Below are 20,992 nucleotides of genomic sequence, written 5' to 3' on the forward strand. Positions count from 1 at the left end.
AAATTTTCAATTCCTGACAAAATATATCATACTCCAGTCACTTCTATTGCAGCACATGTTGCTTCCACTAGAAGTCACAAGTGAGCTATTCAAGTATTAAGAGCTCACTCTATAGGCAACAGTTTGGCATTGCAACAGCTAAAGTAGTCCACTGCTCATTTCCCCAAAGACGCTGATCTTGAACCTTGGCCACACAAGATTTTAAAAGCTAACTGAGATTTTGAAAGTTCTGCTCCACAGTTCTTTAAAGAAAGAAACTTGTCTTTCAGTTTATGTAGAAAATAATTTTAACAGTGTACAGTGGCAGAAGCACAGCGGTTAGCACTGCTGCCTCAGATCATCAGGGACCTGGGTTCAATTCTGGCCTTGGGTGACTATCTGTGTGGAGTTTGCCCGCTCTTCCTGTGTCTGCGTGGGTTTCCTCCAGGTGTCGCGGTTTCACATCCGTAATCCAAAAATGTGCAGGTTCAGTGGATTGACCATGGTAAATGTATGGGGTTATGGAGATAGGGTGGGGGAGAGGGTCTGACTAAGATACTTCGTCAAAGAGTTGGTGTAAATTCGATGGGCTGAATAGCCTCCTCTGCACTGTAGGGAATCTATGAATCTAATAAATTGGTCTCCAGCAGTGATTCACACCTTAATTTGCATTGTTCTTTATGTATCGATAAAATGACCCAAGCAGTATACTATGTAATACTGTGTTCAAATTAGCATCTTTTTTCAACGATAGCAATGTTTAATAACTGCAAATCTAGAGTGAGTTGTTGATATACTGGAAAAAAACATACATCTTCAAGCCAAAAGAAACCAATAAACCAGCTCCACTAGTTATAGTTTTTGTTTATTCTGAATGACCTGAACTATGAAATCTGATGACTGCGAAACAGATACAGGTAAGGGGGAGAATTGATGCTTTTTTTGATGGGCAACAACATGAGCGTTCGAGAAGCTTGGATTTTTTTTAACCCTTATTTTAACTGTTACATGGCAAGTCTGCATTGAAAGAAGGAACTTGCATTTATACATCATTTTTCCAGAACTCAAAATTCTTCACAGCAAAGGTACTCACTATTGGAATGTAAGAATGCATGTATCTGTGGGTACAGTTTCTATTTTGAATGCAACTGACAACTCAGGTGTAGGTTGCTCTCAAAATTATGCTCGTTTTCAGATGTGAAGTTATGGTTCTTAAAAAAACCAGCCTCCCATCCACTGACTCTGTCTCCACTTCCCACTGCCTTGGTAAATCAGCCAGCATAATTAAGGACTCCAGGCACCCCGAACATTCTCTCTTCCACCTTCTTCCTTCGGGAAAAAGATATAAAAGTCTGAGGTCACATACTAACCGACTCAAGAACAGCTTCTCCCCTGTTGCTATCAGACTTTTGAATGGACGTACCTTGCATTAAGTTGATCTTTCTCTACATCCTAGCTATGACTACAACATTACATTCTGCACTGTCTCCTTTCCTTCTCTATGAACGGTACGTTTTGTCTGTACAGCGCACAAGAAACAATACTTTTCAGTATATACTAATACATGTGACAATAAATCAAATCAAAATCAAAACCCTGTATAGTACTATTTACTAGTTTCATTTGTGTACACTAGTTAGTTTCTTAATGAATTAAATGTTTTTATATTTTGAATTTTTAAAATGCAACATTTAGTGGTCTTGCTTAATTTTAAGAGTCGCCTACAAGGACCATAAATGGGCACAATTTCTGGAAACTCGCTACACTAAATCAGGTGGCACAAACAGGTTTTCTCTCTCCAAAGGTGTTGCCAGACTTGGTGAGTTTATCCAACATTATCTGTTTTTATTATGGCACACACAGATTTGGGGGTGGTGCCAGCTTCCAGCGTCGTGTTCTTGAAGTTAGTATAAAAGATCACTTGAAATTCTTTAATCTTTTGGGCTGGTTTAGCTGATTTCAGGAAAGTTGCACTGGGAAACAATGGGCCAAATCTTCTGACGAGTGGCAATTATTGTCGGATTGCCACTCTGCTCTTATTTATTTTGCAGCGGAGCTCCATATTTTTCATCCAGACTTATGAATTGGGCCTTCTTTGTAATGCAGAATGTCAGGGGTAGTCAAGCCTTGCCCCCCCCCCCACCACACACCAGCTGCTGTATACCAGTAAATCTAAATGTCTTAAAGCTAATTTAAGAAGCTAAAGAGAGATGACAATGTAAGATAAATGGGTGAGGAGGTGGGGTGGGTCAGGGATGGTCAGGTAATGATTAGGATAGTTGGGGGAGTCAGATGATCAGGAGTTAGTCGGGTGATCAGGGAGGTTTCATCAGTGGGTTGAGGGGTTTGTTGGGTAGTGAGGGATTAAAAACAGGGGTTGGGAGGTTGGTGTCAGTGGGGATTCAGGAGGGTTGTCAGATGATATGGAGTTAGTCAGGTGTATGTCATGGTTTGGTTGGGGATGGCATATCCAGTAGGCAGTCAGTGGAGATAGTCAGTCATATAGTCACGTAGGAGTTACAACTGGTTGTAATCCTTTTAACTTTTCCTAGGTAGCTATTTTAGCAATTGAATCAGAACTGTTGAAAGCCTCTAACTCTAACTCAGCGTTTCTAGATGTAAGTTTCCAACAGAAGCTGAAACTTTCCAGGCAGTTACCATTAGTTCATATGTGGGGGCTTCCGAATACCTCAGGGACATGACTGTATGAACACTGGAAAATCTGGGCAAATAAGTGCAACTTAGCAAAAACTTTAACCCTCGTTGTTAGCAGTAGTGGGAAGAAAGATTGTGTTAAGCCACAATGGACCATAATCCAAAACTTCAGCAGCAGTGAAGCACTTCAGCTGCCCTGAAATGAAATGCTGGAGTTTAAGCAGAAATGGGGTTCAAATAATTTGGCACAGGAGAAGGAAACAGGAGTTTAAAAGAGCTGTAAAGTAGGAGCAAGGGAACAATCCAAGAGGTGGAATGAGGATTTGGCCCACAAGTCAATCCCATGAGTCTTTCAATAGGGGCGAGGGAGGAAGTTGTGGGAACAACACAGAAAACAGTATTGCAGGTCTAATAACACCAGTTTGTAAGTTTCAAAGGGATTACTGCAAAAACTGAACTATTTATTTCATGTTTTGTTCCTCAAAAATAGCTAATTGCTGCATTTAACTTGTAAATAATTTCAATTCTACACTCTGCAGGTCTCTATTTCAGGCCTCTCTAAAGCAAAAATAAATGCATGGCTATTCAATGACATCACTCCTAATGGTCAGATAGCAGAAATTGGGTGGATTGCTGGGATTTGGCAGGAGGGGACAAGCTAGCATTGTGTTCTTTGTGAACAGCAGAATTTTATTAACACAAGCCCAAAAGTCTAGAGATGACAGATTTCAGAAGCAGACAAACTGAAGTATGAACAGAGGTGGGCAACATAGAACAGGCACTCTTAATGAAATAAAACATTATGCATTTCAGGTAACAACGGATGCTGAAATTGTAAAAGAAGAAGAAAGCTTTGGTCTTCCAAATTTTTAACTGCAGGAAATTGAGGTTCATCCAAGATTGGATGCACACAAAAATCTGTTAAAAGACAAGAGCAGTAAAGAAATCAAGAAAGAGTGTGGAAAGTAGAGCAGAATGTCATCTATGTGAATGTTTGATTTGATCTATTATTGTCACATGTATTGGTATACAGTGAAAAGTATTTTTTCTTGCACACTATACACACAAAACATACCATACATAGAGAAGGAGAGTGTGCAAAATGTAATGTTAGTCATAGCTAGGGTGTAGAGAAAGATCAGCTTAATGCAAGGTAGGTCCATTCAAAAGTCTGGTGGCAGCAGGGAAGAAGCTGTTCTTGAGTCGGCTGGTAGAAGTCCTCAGACTTTTATACCTTTTTCCCAATGGAAGAAAGTGGAAGACAGCATATCTGGGGTGCAGGGAGTCCTTGATTATGCAGACTGCTTTTCCGAAGCAGCGGAAAGTGTAGACAGTGTCAATGAATGGGAGGTTGGTATGAGTGATGGATTGGGCTATATTCACGTTCCTGATTTGTGTGATGGACTGGGCAACTGACGTGGAAACTGATGTTTGCAGATTATGTCACCAATGGACAGCATATAGATGAGGAAGGGATGATATGAAGGGTTGATCCTTGAGGTACTGCAGAGATAATTGTGCAAGTGGGAAAAGACATCATTCTCAGAGGTGCTTTGGCTATAATCATAAAAAGAATGGAAACAAGCAAAGGCAGTTCCATTAAGAGGTGGCACTGGAGGAAAATATGTCAAAGATTACAATGGGGAGAAAGATGAGAAGGGATAATGTGCCACAGTCATTGAGATCACTTGTGACTTTGTTCAGTGTAATTCTGATTGCAGAAATGAAATCTAACTGCTCAGATTTAAACTCAATTTGGGCAAACAAAAACAGAAAATTTTGGAAAACCTCAGCAGGTCTGAAAGCATCTATGGAGAGAGAATACAACCAATGTTTCAAGTCTGGATGTCAGCTGGCTCTAACGAAGGAAGAGTCATCCAGGCTCGAAACATTGGCTCTATTCTCTCTCCACAGATGCTGTCAGACTTGCTGAGATTTTCCAGCATTTTCCGTTTTTGTTTCAGATTCCAGCATCCGCAGTATTTTGCCTTCATAAATTTGGGCAAAGATGGATGTCAAGTTCGGAAGCAGCAGCATGTTCAAGGGCTTGAAAAGGGAGGTTGCTTTCACTTCTCCATCTGGAAGCTTATTCCCTCCAGCAATAACTCTGAATAAAAATTCCAAAATTAACCTTTTACTAGTTGAAACCCAGACCCGCTGCCCCACCAGTTCTATTACTGTCTAGACAGCTCTATAAAATCTTCTTTATAGGCTGAAAAGCCTGTTTCTCCAGTCTTTTATACATTAAACCACTATGAACTGTGTGGCTCTTTGCTGTACTGCATCCAGCATTTGAAAGCCCCTTTTGGCAATAAGACTGGATGTAGTTTCCAAGCTATCATCTGTGCTCAGCACTAAAAAGTTTGATTGCCACATCCTCTGAAATATATTACTGTTTTGGTTACATTCTTCAACACCCTGCTGGTTTTGTTGATTGCTTCTCAGTATTGATTGGACACGTTCAATGTCAAATCTAGTAAAATTCTTTTAGTTTCTACCATTGCTCCTTCAACATCATTTATGGGTAGATATACATCTTCACCTTTTTTTCCCAAAGTAACGCATTTTACACTTGTCTGGATATTGTTTCTGTTGCCATTGTCCTGCCACTTGCATACAATATCCATTCATTCTGAAATTTCTGAACTACCTCTTCCAGTATCAAAGTTCATATTTGCATTGCATTCGTTGCAAATTTGATGACTCAAGATATTTCTTTTTTTGAAGCATTGCAAACTACAATCCTCAACAAAATCTGAAACTTACTTTTTAGTTAAGTGAACTCCTCCCTTCAGTCCACTGGTGAAGCTGCCCTTTCCTCTGCCACCAGCCAGGATTTGAGCTTTTAAAACAATTTCTTTTGCCTCTGTTAGGAGAAAAGCACAGTAAAACTATATTTGTCAACAATGTAACTATCTATTATGGTTTGCAGAACAAAATTTAAAGGACAATATTACCTTTAGTATCATCACAGGCAATACTAATGGATTTACACGTTCAGTTGCTAAATTTCACTTTTCTCTATCTCAACACAATCATCAACTTGTCTGCCATAAGAAAATAATCCTACAATAGTGAAGAGAAATGTCAGACAAATATGCTGAGTGTTAATCTAATTGTGACTAATTTCTAGGATACGGTAATTAATAATCTGTCACGCAACATTACAAATTTCTTCCGTAGTCAGGGGAAACAGCAGGGTGATATAAGAAGTAGGGACCTTTATGAAATGGTGTTTTTTTAGAATTGCATAGGACTCTCATGGAACTAGCTGGCACTAAACTGAATTTGCGCTTGCTGGAAAAAACATGAACAATTCAAAGGAGTCAGGGACCAATGTGGGATAAATATAAAGATTACAAAGATACACTCCCACATTGAGGTCTCTAGGCTCTACAATCTCGAACGGATAGCAGAAAGCCAGCTAGTGCCCTGTGTACCCCAGCAACCTCAAGCCAAGGTGACACGTGGTTTTGTGGGGGCAGGTGTAAGGTAACCACCCTACATCTTGGGTATCTGTCCTGTACCGATTTGAATAGGTGACTAACATCGGGCAAGTTACCAGCTTCTAAAGTTCCCTAACACTTTGACAAGAGAGTAGAATTTGGACTTCAAACACACGCCCTATCTGGGATCAGTAAAATGCTCGGCATGGGTTGTATTCTTTTCATGTATATTTAGCTAATATATTATTTCTAAACTGTTGCTTCTTAATAAACTACCTTAAATTACTCACAAATACCTGACTGCCTATCTTAGGTATTTGTGGCTCCCAAACCCAATGTCTTACAAAGGTAATGTTGCTGGACTAGTAATCCAGATGGCAAATTAACGCTTTGGGCACAAGCAGTTGGGGAAGCTTTAACTCCATTTTAAATCCAGAACAAAAAAGCTAGCCTTCTAAATCTGTTGCAAAATCTCATCTAGTTCACTAATGTCCATCAAGGAAAAATTCTGCTACCCTTACCTGATCTGACCACGAACAATGCAATTAACTCTTAATGCTCTTTGAAACAGACTCGCAAACCATTCAGTTGCACAAATCACTATGGACCACTCAGTTAGAATAAAATCAGATGAACTACCAGGCATCAATGAAGGCACTAGAAATGGCAAATGCATACAAAATTCTCTTCAAAAACATCTGGGAACTTGTGCAAAGATTGGAAGAGCTATCCCACATGCTAGTCAGGTAACAGACTGACAAATATGCTCAACAAATCATAATTTACTGCCATTGTCCCAGACTCTCCTTTCACCATCTCAGAGGTCACGTCTAGAAGGATTGATCTACCTGACGTGGCAAAAGTGAGATATAAAGGGTATACAGACAGCAAGGGAGTGCCATAGGAGTGCTCAACATTTGACTCTGGACACCATAGAATTACACGGTTTCAAGTCAAACATTGATAAGGAAATCTGCTGTAATCACCTTCTCTGCAAAAGAGACACCCTCTTGCAAACTGCCATCCCACATCCAACCTCTCTTTCCCCCATTAAGTTCTTGAAACTATTAAGTCTCCCAAAGCCATGCCAATCTTTCCACAGAGTCCATTTCTGAATTCCTCTAATTAAGTTTCCATATCTACTACAGTATCGGAAAAATGCTAATCAAAGTCATAAATTGCATCCTATGTGGCTCTGACAAAGATAAACCTTCTTTATCTTTTTCATCTGTTTGCAGCCTTTGGCACAGTTGATCGTACCATTTCCACTGTTATCCAGCTGAGGGTAACTGCTCTCACCTAATTCTATTCTTATCTATGCAACATAAATTGTAATGTACCAAACCATTTCTCTGGTCCCAAAAATCATGTTCTTGTATACAATCAAACCCGCTACCCACCCCCCCCCAACCCCCAACCCCGAACCATAAAATGCAATCACTCAGCGTTAATTTTTAACCCCTCAAATGCAAGTTTTACTTGCTGGTACATTATAATTGGCAACAAGTGATATGGAATGTGTTGTAAATTCATGTAGGAAATTAAGACAACAAGGTGCTGCTCTCTTTGGATGATATGCAGCCAGTCCCTTGGATTGCCAACCTTCATTTTGTGAATTCCCTTCCACCCTGTTCAGGAGCCCCAATCCCCCAGGCTATTAACAGTGACATTAGGGGGATTGAGCTCAACTATCTGGCTCCCAAGCAGAGATTTCAGTGAGAGGGTCTTCATTGAGGAACCCCTACACTTAAATAAATTTGTGTTACCAGCTGCTTGAACCACTTCAGACTTGGTTTAAAAAACAGTGTAAAAAGTCAAAAAAAGTCACCTAAGAGCCACTTCAGAAAAAAAACCCCTATGGAAAAAAAACTGTGGTTACACTTAATACCTTCTCAAAACAGGAAGCACGTCAGAGTTAATGGACCGTGAAAAAGCTTGTATAAACAAACAAATCCAATCCTTTCTTTGAAAATGCCTGGTCCTGTCCTTCAAGGTTCCTAGGCTTCTGATCTCATTACATCTTGATCCAAACATGGACAAAAGATCTGAATTCCAGAGAGGAGGACAGAATGATTGGCCTTGACATCAAGTTAGCATCTGACCAAAAGCGATGTTCACACCCAATAAAGTAAAAAGAAATCCACAAAACATTCTTCCATTTTCATCTTATTCCAGCTTTGAATCCATTTTCATGCCTCTCCAATCTATCTTTCATAGCCTCCCCTCACCCTGCACAACTCTACCATTTCAATTACCACATTTATATATTCATATCCCACTAACCTTCAAATGAAAAAGTCGTCCCAGATTTCCCTTCTTACTTTTAACTCTCTAATACGCAACATATGTCCCTTGTTTCTTGACCCATGCACCAAGATGAAAAGTTGTCTGGTTCTTTTGTGTCTCTGTTTTATGCAATCCAGTAATTAGTGGAATTGGATCCACCATAACTATTTATAATCACAAAAAATATTTCGGAAGGGGGGGGGGGGGTCAGTCAGTCCAATGCTTTTTCACAGTAATACAAGAAATCTTTGGAGCTATATTTTTAACCTCTGCTAATGCAACCCAGCACTGTATCTGCCATTTACTCTTGTCTTAGGCAGTATGTTGACAATATAACAGAAATCTCCACCATTACCAATCTCTTTTCTAATTAAAAAAATGGCCTTATTCTGTGGCAATCATGGCACTTTCTGCATACAGCAAAATTGGGAACTTTAATTCTATTAAGACTTGAGTTGAGAATACGCATCAGCAAAACTGTGATCTCTTCCATATATTTGTATTGAATCTTGCAAATTTCCCAATGCGAGTCTGAACTTCGTTTTAATCTACAGGACATATGTATTCCCTTCTTTCTCAATTACCTTCTGGTTTTGGTAATTTTTTTTCATTTTTTGAATACTCTATTTGATCCAAGCAATCCTGTTTTAGGCCACTATTGAATACTCAATGCAGTCAGCAAATCTAATTCTCACTTCAATTCAGACTGATGCTACTTCAAATATTCCAAGCCTCCACAATTCAGTCTCAAAGTCACTTCAGACTTGTGCATGGAATTTCTTGTTATCACATAAAAACAACATAATTTTATTCATCTAATCATGCTATTTTGCACCTAGAGCATTATGATGGGACCTACGCCTAGTATTCTGAAAAAATTCTCAAATCCAATGCCAACTCTCAGCAAAGCTTTTCTGTTGAAAAAAAAAGTGAAAAAGCTTACAACCTGAAATTTGCATGGCGGATTGAAAGCAATTTGACTAAAAGCATTTGTAGCCTGAGCAAAAACATTGCTGCAATTTTTTGCATTAATTTTTTAAAAATCAGCAGTAGCCAAGCTCAGCCATGTAACTGCCCATGCCCCTCAGATCATCATTGGGTATTTCCATTAATTGTACTTATGTTAAGAACCTGTCAAAGGCCTGCAAAGTTCAGAGCGCAAGTCAATAAAATAAGTTGCAGTTTAGGTGCAAGGCATCCATATTGGCACATTTTAAAAGTTATTCAAAGGACCACCTTACCCCGATGTGAGTGGAAAATGGTTCTGTATATTTTAAAATGTCATTGTCAGTACTTAAAATCTGGTTATTTGCAGCTATAGGATGGATACTATGATTAAAATGTTTCTATTGTGATGAATTCATTTTCAACGAGGTTAACCAGTTATCACTCAAATGTATCAAAACAGATTTTTAAGAACAATTTTTCAATAGATATGCTTCAATCAAGCTGTTCAAATGTACTTATTCAAGGCATACTTGTATTTGGCAATGTGCAAATGCATTTGAGTGGAAACTTAGAGAGAACACTTCACAGAAAAGCCTTGCATCTTTTTCCAACATTCCATGTCGTGAGTCTCATATGCCTCTGCTGCAAGGACCCTGTGTACTCAAGCTCTTTATCGCACTAAGAAGAACTGTTAAGATGACAGCACACATTTCTATGGCAAAAGCAACAGGCAGTATTTGCCCTGCTGTGCAAGCACAGCAACTGATGAAGCAATCAAACAACTGTACTGATAACATCAACTGTGTTATCCTTGGCTCTACATAGAAAAACTAACTTCGGGAAAACTTAAAACCACACATGCACACAATATACTTAAGATTCGGCCACTTTAATTGTTATGCTTTAATCTTGAATGGGCGAATTTGGTTCAGCTGACAAATATTAGGAAGAAACATGCCATAAATGCACGGTAAAACTGAGCAATACCCAAAATCTCTGATCTTCAGAACTCAAATTCAAAAACCGAACTCCCGTTCCAATGAACAACATATATTTATCCAGCAATTTATTTTCAATACGAGCAACTCTTATTAAATGATAATTTAACAAGAATCACTGCATATTTTGAAATCTTGCTATAGGAAATGAGGTGCTATGCAGAATGGGGTTCATAAACTAGCGAACATCCGTCATATAAGTCAACACGGCTAAAGTCTACCCTGGGAGTTATGATTACTCAGACTACGCAGTGCCTACCGCAAAATAAACAACCAGTTTCTGCTCAGTCACCCTGTTTATTACTTAACTACTACATCAGTCACAGCACTAAAACTTGGGGAAAATGACAAACACATTAACTACAACACCACTTATCCGTGACTACAAAAAGACTGAGCATTAGATGACATTACATTCAAAAGGTACTGCACACAAATTCTCAGAATTACAATATGTAGGCTTTCCGTTGTTAACTAGTTTTAGCATGACCTTCTTTGCTCTTTGTCTGAAGTTTAACCCCTTCATGCATTTTAGGGGAGGCTTGTCATTCACTCTGAAAATAAGACAATCACCTGGGGCATTGCACGTTGAATAATCGCTTGATCATCTGCTGTTCCATTGCACAATAGCCCCCAACGTCTGATTTTTGTCCAAATGAGGCGGCGGCAAAATAGAACATTACAGGAAGAAGCTCAGTGCAACACTAGCAAATGGCTAGGAGCGAAATTTGTATGTAGATGTTAAACTTCAATTGAAAAGATTATACAAAACTACATCGTGAAATATTATTCCTCATTTTCAACTTCTACATATTCTTCAATTGCAAGGTTTGAGGAGGAGGAGATTTCAGAGAGGTTTGATTTTCAGCTTGCGGTGTGCCAAATCAAAATTCTTACAATCCTGAATTGTTATAATTAAGATGATAATACATGGAGGATAGAATCTTGAAACAGGATATAAAAAAGATGATTGTTAACAACAACGTGAAACCATCACCATGCGCAAAACATTTTAGATTACAGATATATCATAAGAGCATGAAGACATCAGCTTTCCATGTATCACTGACCGACAGATAATTGATGGAAGTAGAGCATTCTCCTCATTATTCATCCAGAAACCATAAGCAGAGCACCCAACAAAATACTGTTCCTATAGTTAACTACAGTCATAAAAAATAAACGGCTTAGATAATCCTCAAATGTTTACAAATAAATGTAATGGTCATTTAAGGACAATTTGGTCACTAATTCAACGAGCACCCTCAAAACTTGTGGGCATACTCTGCTACTCATCCATAAATAATTAAATAATCCACTTGAAAGCCATTGACTTTGCTACGTAAGCCAAAAGCATCCCAACATATTTAACAAATATGGGCAGAGAAGTGACGGGGGTTGCAGCATTGGGTGAAGAGAGGAGTTAGGGCAGTGGGGGGCGGGGGAGGGCAGGGTAGGGATGGCATGGCAGGGGGGAGAGGCCAGAGGGTGGGGGGGAGAGGCGAGACGGCGGGGGGAGAGGCGAGACGGCAAGGGGGAGTGGCGAGAGGGCAAGAGGAAGAAACAACAGAACGGAGAACATGGCAGTGGCACGAAAGAGTTACAACGGTGTGAAGGGAAGTAGATGGCAAGCAATATGAGGGTGATGCGTTGGTGGCACATAGGCGTAGATGGCTGTGTTAGGGGCTCTAAGTTGGTGTGAGGTGAAGGAACAGCAGTGTGAGAACAACGCAACATTTGCATGTCAAGGGGAGCTAGCGAGTTGGTGGACACAGGTGTGCGAGGCACGTGTTATACTTAGGAGAGAGGAAATGCTCTGGTGTTGACGCTTGCCAAATCTTATTTTTCTAAAGGCTTTTTAAACCACTGGCACTGAGTTACTCTCAAACAATTTTGTATCCAATTTTAACAGCACACAGTGAATTGAATTCATAATTCAGCTCCTACTGCCAATTCAAACTGCATGGTTTACACAGCTGGACTTACAGAACTGCATATTCCTGCTGGCAAAGCCAAAAGCAAAGATTCTGATGCAAAAATTTGAGTGCATGAGTAAAAAAAAATCTGCAAGCGCAAACATGCAAACAGAAACTCGCACATGCAACACATCTGAAAAAAAGCTGTTATTTTTGCTTAAATCTTCTTCCAAGATTGCAGTGTCAAAGCAGCCTGTGCAGGCAAAACAAGCGCACAATTAGTCAAGTGGAAACAAGATGCCTTTGTCTATCAGCTTGATGTCAACAATGATCTTTTGACCTGTGTCTTTACTTCCTCCTGACAGTTCGACAATATAAAGTAAAGGTTTATCAATAAGGAAATTAAAAGCCGTACAGTACAACTGTACAATCCGAATGCTTCTCCCCAACGTAAATAAGGTATTTCACGTTGTTTCTTGTCACCCATGAACTATAGGATTCTGCTGTTCTTTTTCTACAAACATCTTTATAAACCGGCTTCATTACCAGTTGAGAATGGGATTTGATTAGCAAGTCATTGAACTTTGTGTAAGGAATTTTTCAGCTTGATATTCCCTTTGATTTTGGTTTTCAGAATGGTATATAAATCTAGCTGGAGGTTATGGATGAGCTTATGCCGTCTGTTATTTAATTAAGCGATAAACCATTCTACCAAGGGAGTACACAAAAAAATCAGCCTCAAGCAACTATGGTAAAAAAAATCTGCCAGTGTTAAGGGACTTTATTTTCTCAATGTCATGGTTCACTAGCTTAAAAAACAGACAAAATATATGCGTCAGAGAATTTTTTTAAAAGTCAATACAACTGCCGAACAACTTTAATGGGATCACAAATTTCCATAATAAAATAAGCACAAGCATGACTTAGATTAACACTCAGTCAGGACAATGGTGTTTGCTGTACTGTACTTTTCTACCAATTCCATGTTATCTGAAATAAGATAGAAGAAGTGTTATCTGAAGATCTGCTTTAAACCAAACGCCGCACCTTATCAACGTCACTTTGTTAATTGTCTGCGTGCCTAGACGTAAACACAGTAAAAAGTCTGACAACACCAGGTTTTAGTCCAACCGATTTATTTGATAATAGACTCACAAGCTTTTGGGGTTAGCCCCTTCGTCAGACTTTTTACTGTGTTTACGCCAGTCCAACACCGGCATACCCACATCATGCCTAGATGTAACCAAGCATCAAACAGCTTTAAGTAACCCAAGCTCTGAAAGAGACAGCAAAAAGATAATATAATTTTTTGACAGCGGGTATATTTTGTTCCCCAGATTTTTTATGTTTTTGCTCATTTTTAATTCACACAAAAAACTGGAAGCATCAACTACAAATATTTCCAAGTTTTTCTATTTTTCAGTTTTATCTTCAAATTATTGAGGGAATAAAAACAGCTGTCACATACAGTTTAGCAAGTGCTACTTATGCTGTCGCTAGCAACAACATAACTTGGGGGGATAGGTACCAGCAAGTGCCCCAGGGGTTAATGTGACACCACTGTCAAAAAGGTACATGTTGATATAATTACTGCAAGGCTGGGAAATGGGCTCATATCCTATAACTCTCAACAATATGGTATCAAAATTTAAGCCTTGCAGTCTCTACCCGAAAATATTATCACAACTAAAACTCCGTGCCACTGGAATATTTAAACCAGATTGTGGGTAATAAAATTTACCTAACTTGAGAAACACAAAAAATATATAATTTTTCTTCTCCATAGTGCAAAAGCAAACATACTTGAAATAATTCTATTATAATAGATATTTATTAATGAGTAAAAATTGTTAAAAATGTCAACAGTTGAAAGGTACACAGATTAAATTATTTTAAAAATATTGAACCGTGGTTACGAAAATAGAGCGGAATTTTATGAACATGTAAATTAGGAACCAGGAGTAGGCCACTTGGTCCCTTGAACCTGCTCTGCCATTCAACAAGATCATGACTGATCTGATTGTAACCTCAACCTTACATTTCTGCCTAACATTAATAATGTTTCACTCCCCTATCTAGTTCGCCTTAAAACTATTCAGACTCTGCTTCCATTGCCTTTGAGGAAGACAGCTCCAGAGTTTCATGACCTGGGAGGAAAACAGTTCTCATCTCTGTTTTAAATGAACGACCCCTTAATTTTAAATAGTGACCCCTAGTTCCAGATTCTCCCACAAGAGGAAATGTCCTCTCCACATTCACCCTGTCAATACCCCTCAGGATCTTAAATCAAGTTGTCTCTTACTCTTCTACTGGATACAGACTTAACCTTTTCAATCTTTCCTCCGAAGACAACCCACCCTTTCCCAGTATAAACTCTGAACTGCTTCTAAGATATTTAAATATTTCCCTAAATAAGGAGACCAACACTGTACACATTACTACAGACGTTGTCTCACCAATGCCACTTACAACTGAAGCATAACCTTCCTACTTCTGCAATCAAATCCCCCCACAATAAACAACAACATTCTATTTGCATTCTATTGGCCCCCATCATGGCAGGCACTGGATTGAAAAGTGTGGCAAGCCTTATTAAACTCCTACAGGTGGGATGGGCTGTAAAAGTCTACTCATGGATTTTGTTTTATGTACAACTTTCATTGTAAATTTTATTCTATAGTTTTATAGGACCAGTTTCAATACTGCACAATTGAAAAGTTACTTGCATGTTTCAGCAAGAAAATAGTGATGACATGAAAACATCAGTGAAATTCCAATAATTTGGAATGTTTCCTGCTGTTAGATATTTTAAGAACATTTGGAAAATATATGCTGTTTAGAGGCATGGAGAGTTTGGTCAGGTTAATGGAACTAGTACTTTTGATGTGTTGATGAGCCTAGCAAAACTGCAAGCAAATGTTTACCAAAAGCAAGCAGGTAACAATGGGGAATGGAACATAAAAGACTTGAAAAGGTGTCAGAGGTTTAAAGGAGATAAGGTGTGAACTTTGCATTTACATTCTAAAAGGTAGACTCACAAAATGGAAGCAATAAAATTTGATTTCTGAAGAGGTTATTAGAATCATAGAATCCTACAGTGCAGGAGGCCGCCATTCGGCCCATCAAGCCTGCACCATCAACAAATCCACCCAAGCCCTATTCCCATAACACCCTGCGTTTATTCTAGCTGGTCCCTGTGGCACTATGGGGCAATTCAGCATGGACAATCCACCAAATCCACACATCTGTGGACTGTGGGAGGAAACTGGAGCATCCAGAGGAAACCCATGCAGACATGGGGAGAATGTGCAAACTCCACACAGGCAGTGACCCAAGCCAGGAATTGAACCCAGGTCCCTGGCGCTGTGAAGCAGCAGTGCTAACCGTTGTGCCACCGTGCCATTAGTAGTTTAGATAAAATTAAGTAAAAAAATGTAGGGGCATTCAACCAATGCAAGTGTAGCTGTTTGAGATCTCAACCAACAGCAGGACCAGCTGCATCAGCCTTGAAAGAAGTTATTTTGTTTGACCTCAAATGCAACCCCAAAAAGATACAAGTGATAACTGTGACTGGATTTTGTTTACATTTTTTAAAAAACCCATAAGCTTAAAAAGAATTCGCTCAGAAGGCAGTGAAACATAAGTGTTTAAAACTGGGTAAAGTTAGTGATGTTGTGTATAGCCATTTTTTTAGTTGTGTACTTCTAATAACCATCACAAAACGTCTGGGACATCATTCTCTGGTTTTCAAATCTTTCCTCACATTACATCAAATTGTAAAATACAGTTGAGGGCATGTTTCCCTTCCAAGTTTTGGATCGGCAAGTACCATCTGCCATATTTTTAACACTTTATACAAATAAAATGTGTCAAACTGGTGGAAATTATTTTTCATTGATTAAAATCTAAAGGCTAGATCTTTGTCATTGGAGATTTTACTGTCAGAGATACAAGAAAACTGCACAACCGCTACTGATGCTACAGTACTGAGAAACAGGTGAATTTTCATTGACATATTTTCGTTATCATTTCAAGACAGTTTTCTGCATTAGTTTGGCTAGTAGGATATTGAGGAGAAAAAAATGGTGGAAAATGAGAACTGCTGAAAGGATCAAAGCAACCATTTTGTACCAATATAAAGTGCTTTCCTGGAACCTCCATTTTGGTAGATCAAATCGGGGCAGGACCGACTCAGTTAATGGTAGAGTGTTGGGGAGAGTTACAGAACAAAGAGATTTACGGGTACATGTTCACTGCTCCTTTAAGGTGGAGGCACAGGTGGACAGAGTGGTGAAGAAGACATTCAGCATGCTTGGTTTCATTGGTCAGAACATTGAATACAGGAGTTGGGACGTCTTGTTGAAGTTGTAAAAGACATTGGTACGGCTGCACTTGGGATACTGTGTACAGTTCTATTAAAGAAAGGATATTATTAGAAAAGATTTACCAGGATGCTAACGGGACTTGATGGTTTGAATTATAAGGAGAATTATAAGTGGATATTCAATATAATAATAGACTGGGACTTTTTTCCCTGAAGCGTAGAAGGTTGAGGGGTGATCTTATAGAGGTGTATATAATAATGAGAGCCACAGATCAGCGAGATAGTCAATATATTTTCCCAAAGGTAGGGGAGTCTAAAACTAGAAGGCATAGGTTTAAGGTGAGAGGGGAGAGATACAAAAGTGTCCACAGGGGCAATTTTTTCACACAGAGGGTGGTGAGTGCTGGAATAAGCTGCCAGAGGCAGTAGTGGAGGTGGTACAATTTTGTCTTTTAAAAATAATTTGAACAGTTACATGGGTAAGATGGATATAGAGGATATGGGCAAAAGGCAGGCAATTAGAATTAACTTAGTGGTAAAAACTGGGAAGCATGGACAGGTTGGGCCGAAAGGCCAGTTTCCATGCTGTAAACCTCCACGAAGTTTAATGCTTCTACGCGGCAATCGGTCACAAATTTAAAGACTGTTCAGTCTGAGGGATTTCAGAAAAGAGGACCTGGCCTATTTACCTCAAGAAAAGGCAGCTGCCAAAGAGCAAGACCCAGAAAAATAAGTAAACTTGACAGTAACTATTGCTCGAGCAATCTTTGCATATTAACTTAATATCAAAAAATGTCAACTAACCTTGCAGGCAATCAAGCAGTAATTGCTTAAAACAATGCACAGCAATAAGCATATTTTCCAGTTCTAGTCACTGATTCCATAGGGCACCATCTGCAACTTACCTTGAACATAAGAGCAGGGATAGGTCATCCAGCCCTCAAGCCTCTACCACAATACCCTTCAAACCTCCTTTCTTTTGAAGGTGTCCCATTACTCAGCCAAATATGTAGGGCCACTTTAAAAGGCCTGAAAGTTATTTTATTGCCATTGACTTTCCTTGCCTGCCACAATCTGGATTGCTTGCATATGATGTGCAGAGCGTGCCTTCATTCTCTACTTTCTTCTTTAGTGGACAAATGAGAAAATGCAACTTCAGTGCCCCAAAGTTCCAAATCAACTTCCAACCATTGCAGAATTCCCTACAATTGTAAGCAGATTAGGGAGCTGACACTGAAAAACACAAAACAATTGTCAAAAGGGGCGGCATGCTGCTCTTGAATAGGAACAGTGTCAAATAAATTTATAATGAGATGCTCCTGTCACTGACAACTGTGAGCAAAATGATGTGGGTTAGGTGTGTAAAAAAAGTGGAATGATTCCCATTTGGGCATTATAATAATCTTACTGAGGCCAGTCTTCCACCACCAATTACCCTTTTATTTACTGCGATACTTGAACGCTGATGACTATTGCCAGCCTGAGTGGAGTTAGCTGGTTTAAAAACCCCAGCTGCTCTTTACCAATTGGACAAGCCTCCACTCACCTAACAGAGGAGCTTATCTCAAAGCAGCCCTTAGAGAGATTTACTGATGACTCTCCATGGCCATCTTAATATCCCTTCGCGCTCTGTCTGTTTCTTTCCCTGTACTCCTGCCATTAGAGGGTCTTCTTCACCTTTTGGCAACAGACCTGAGGTCGATTGGTGGCAGGACCAGATCAGGGGGTGTGAAGTGAATTGGAGACCTTCGCTTGCAAAGCGAGTGCCATAAAGCCATCGACTTTGGTTCTTCTTGCGGTCTCACTTCGCTAGGGGAGCCAGTCTCTTCCACTTCCATTTCAGAATCCGTGCTCTTAATACCCAGAGAGTCCGGGGCAGGGGGGGAACAGACGGAACGGACGGACTCAATGTTGCACTGATTGTCCCCATGGCTGGTAATTAGGCTTGTACTGGCACAGACTCCCTACTTCTCAGATGGTCCAGATGTTTCATGACAATTTTGCCCAGCACTTGGACCTTATAAGACATGGACCCTATTTTCTGTTATAATCCTGGGGACCCAACTGAGGTTATCCACGATGTTCCTCAAATGGACTGGGTTGCCAGTTTTGAATGCTCTGTCTGTGCTTACCAAATCATGCTTCAGCTTCTGGGTCTCTTCTGGCTGGGCAGCATGGTGGCACCATGGTTAGAGTGTCAGGGACCCGGGTTCAATTCCCAGTTTGGGTCATTGTCTGTGTGGAGTTTGCATGTTTTCCCCATGTCCAAGTGCTCCCAGGTGCTCCAGTTTCCTTCCACAGTCTGAAAGACGTGCTGGTTAGGTGCATTGACTCGAACAGGTGCCGGAGCATGGTGATTAAGGGAATTTCACAGTAACTTAATTGCAGTATTAATGTCAGCCTTACTTGTGACTAATAAATAAACTTGAACTTTACTTTTTTTTGTTGAGACTCCATCCTCCACACCAGATTTGGAGGTAATGACAAAGCATTTTTCTAAAATTATTAAGCTCATATAACATTTTTGTTTATTAATACACGATTAATACACATACTTTAAAGTTAGTGCTTTAGCCTATGTCAAAACATGCTGCTGAGGTAGGAACTTCTCTCATTCCTTTGGAGACCAAGGTATCTCAATGCAGGCAATAGCTCAGTCTCAACTGATGTTTGTTACTCTTTCTTAATGATTCTCACGTAAGGGAAATGTTAATATGCCTTTTGGGTAAACAATGGCATAATAAACACGCCTTAGTAATTGAGCTGCCAGAAATATATCAATATGATAAGCTCGTAGGCTCAAAAGATGAGTTTTATCACAAGTTGTATATATTATACACCAATAGCCTAGTATAACCCTGAAGTGTACTTAAACATATGAGTATTTGAAAATGTCCTTCATATTGGAGATTTCGCTAGTATGGTGATGATTAAAAGCGGATCGAAATAATAACGTTCATTTCAGGGAAATAGCAAGGAAGTTCAAGGACCAACATGATAGCATTCTCTTGAAAAGCTACCAATACTAAGCTAGTAAATAGACTAAGGTAGGAAGCATTTACACATAGTTGAAGGTGTGGACAAATGACATCCCTAAAGGATTGACATTGACACTCGAACATTTTGCTGAATGAGCTTGGAGTGTGTATTAGTAGTTTCATCTCAGTTTATGGATGACACCAACATAGCAAGGAATTGGCACATTGATAAAGGAAACAAATTTCAGTATAGCTTAAACTTAGGAAGGCTGAGTGGATAATTAGCAGCTGCATTTTAAGGTATTATATAAGCAGAAATATAATAGGGCTTAAGGATTCATGTTAAACAGAAGACCAATCAGGAAAGTGGAATCAGTGTAGATAAATCTTTACAGGTATCAAAGCTCATTATCGTCAACAAAGCAAAAGTGATTTTAGATTGTGTAAAAAGAGAGCATGTGGATCCTGCATTGTGCGTAACTTGCAGTCTGGAACACACACTATAGCACAGACGTAACTGAACTGCGAAAGATTCAGAGAAGAGCTATATGGAATGTTGGGGATGGGAAAAAAACAAGGACTTATAGAACTGAGAACATTCTCTTTCAAGAAAAAGGATCTGGGGTTGCATTGATCTGTTCACATTAAAATGGCTCATGTACTTTAAAGATCACCAGAATATTTATTAATATGATACAGCTGAAGAATGGGATACTAATATATGCTGAAAATGGACAGCTGTAGGTAGGACATAAGAAAGCATTACTTCACTAACATTTTCTGGAGATGCTCAACAAGGCAGATTATGGGGCGAGATTTCTTCAAGATGAAACAGAATAAATACCTTGAGTAGAACTCATCATCAGTTGCAACTGTTTGATCTGCAAGAAGGTGAATTTCAATCTTAAGATTGCCTGGTTTGGGCATTAAACAATTCATTTTGTACAATGGCATAAAGGAACACAACCTTGTTTGTTCACAGGTAACTTATATAAAAGATTAAATCAGCAAATTCAAACTGTTGATTAAAAAAAGTGACCTCAATAATATCTATAAAAACGTTTCCAAACTTTAATGATTTCGGATTTTTCTCCTAAAAAGAGACAAGTTCATTTTCCCCAAGTTGTAACAGATTGTTTGTTATTTGGGTTATCGAACTGGAAGGTGGTGGTGAACCACCTTCTCGAACCACTGCCATCAAACTAGTGCATGTACAGCCACAGTGCTGCTGGAATGGACTTCCAGGCATTTTGATCCCATGACACAGAAGGAATGGTAAAACAGTTCCAAGTCAGGACACTGTGGAATTTGGCGGGGAACTTGCAGGTGGCCATTTTCCCATGCTTCTGCTACTCTCATCTCTCCAGGCAGTGGAGGTAGCAACATTGACAGGTACAGTTAAAGGAGCCTTGAGGAGTTGCTGCAGTGCAGCTGAGCGGCTCTAGTGGAACGCAGACTGCGC

At 39.4% G+C, this 20,992-nt stretch overlaps 1 protein-coding gene across 1 annotated transcript in view; it reads right to left on the minus strand.

Annotated features, from left to right (window-relative positions):
* suclg2 (succinate-CoA ligase GDP-forming subunit beta) overlaps nt 1-20,992 on the minus strand; it is a 355,250-nt gene that overhangs the window by 175,863 nt on the left and 158,395 nt on the right. The window contains exon 3 of the mRNA XM_080183376.1: nt 5,401-5,500. Coding sequence (XP_080039502.1) covers nt 5,401-5,500 — 100 coding nt within the window. The remainder of the gene's footprint in view (nt 1-5,400; nt 5,501-20,992) is intronic.

Source organism: Carcharhinus amblyrhynchos, chromosome 3, assembly GCF_965287045.1.
Source record: "Carcharhinus amblyrhynchos chromosome 3, sCarAmb.v2.hapA, whole genome shotgun sequence".
NCBI lineage: Eukaryota > Metazoa > Chordata > Chondrichthyes > Carcharhiniformes > Carcharhinidae > Carcharhinus > Carcharhinus amblyrhynchos.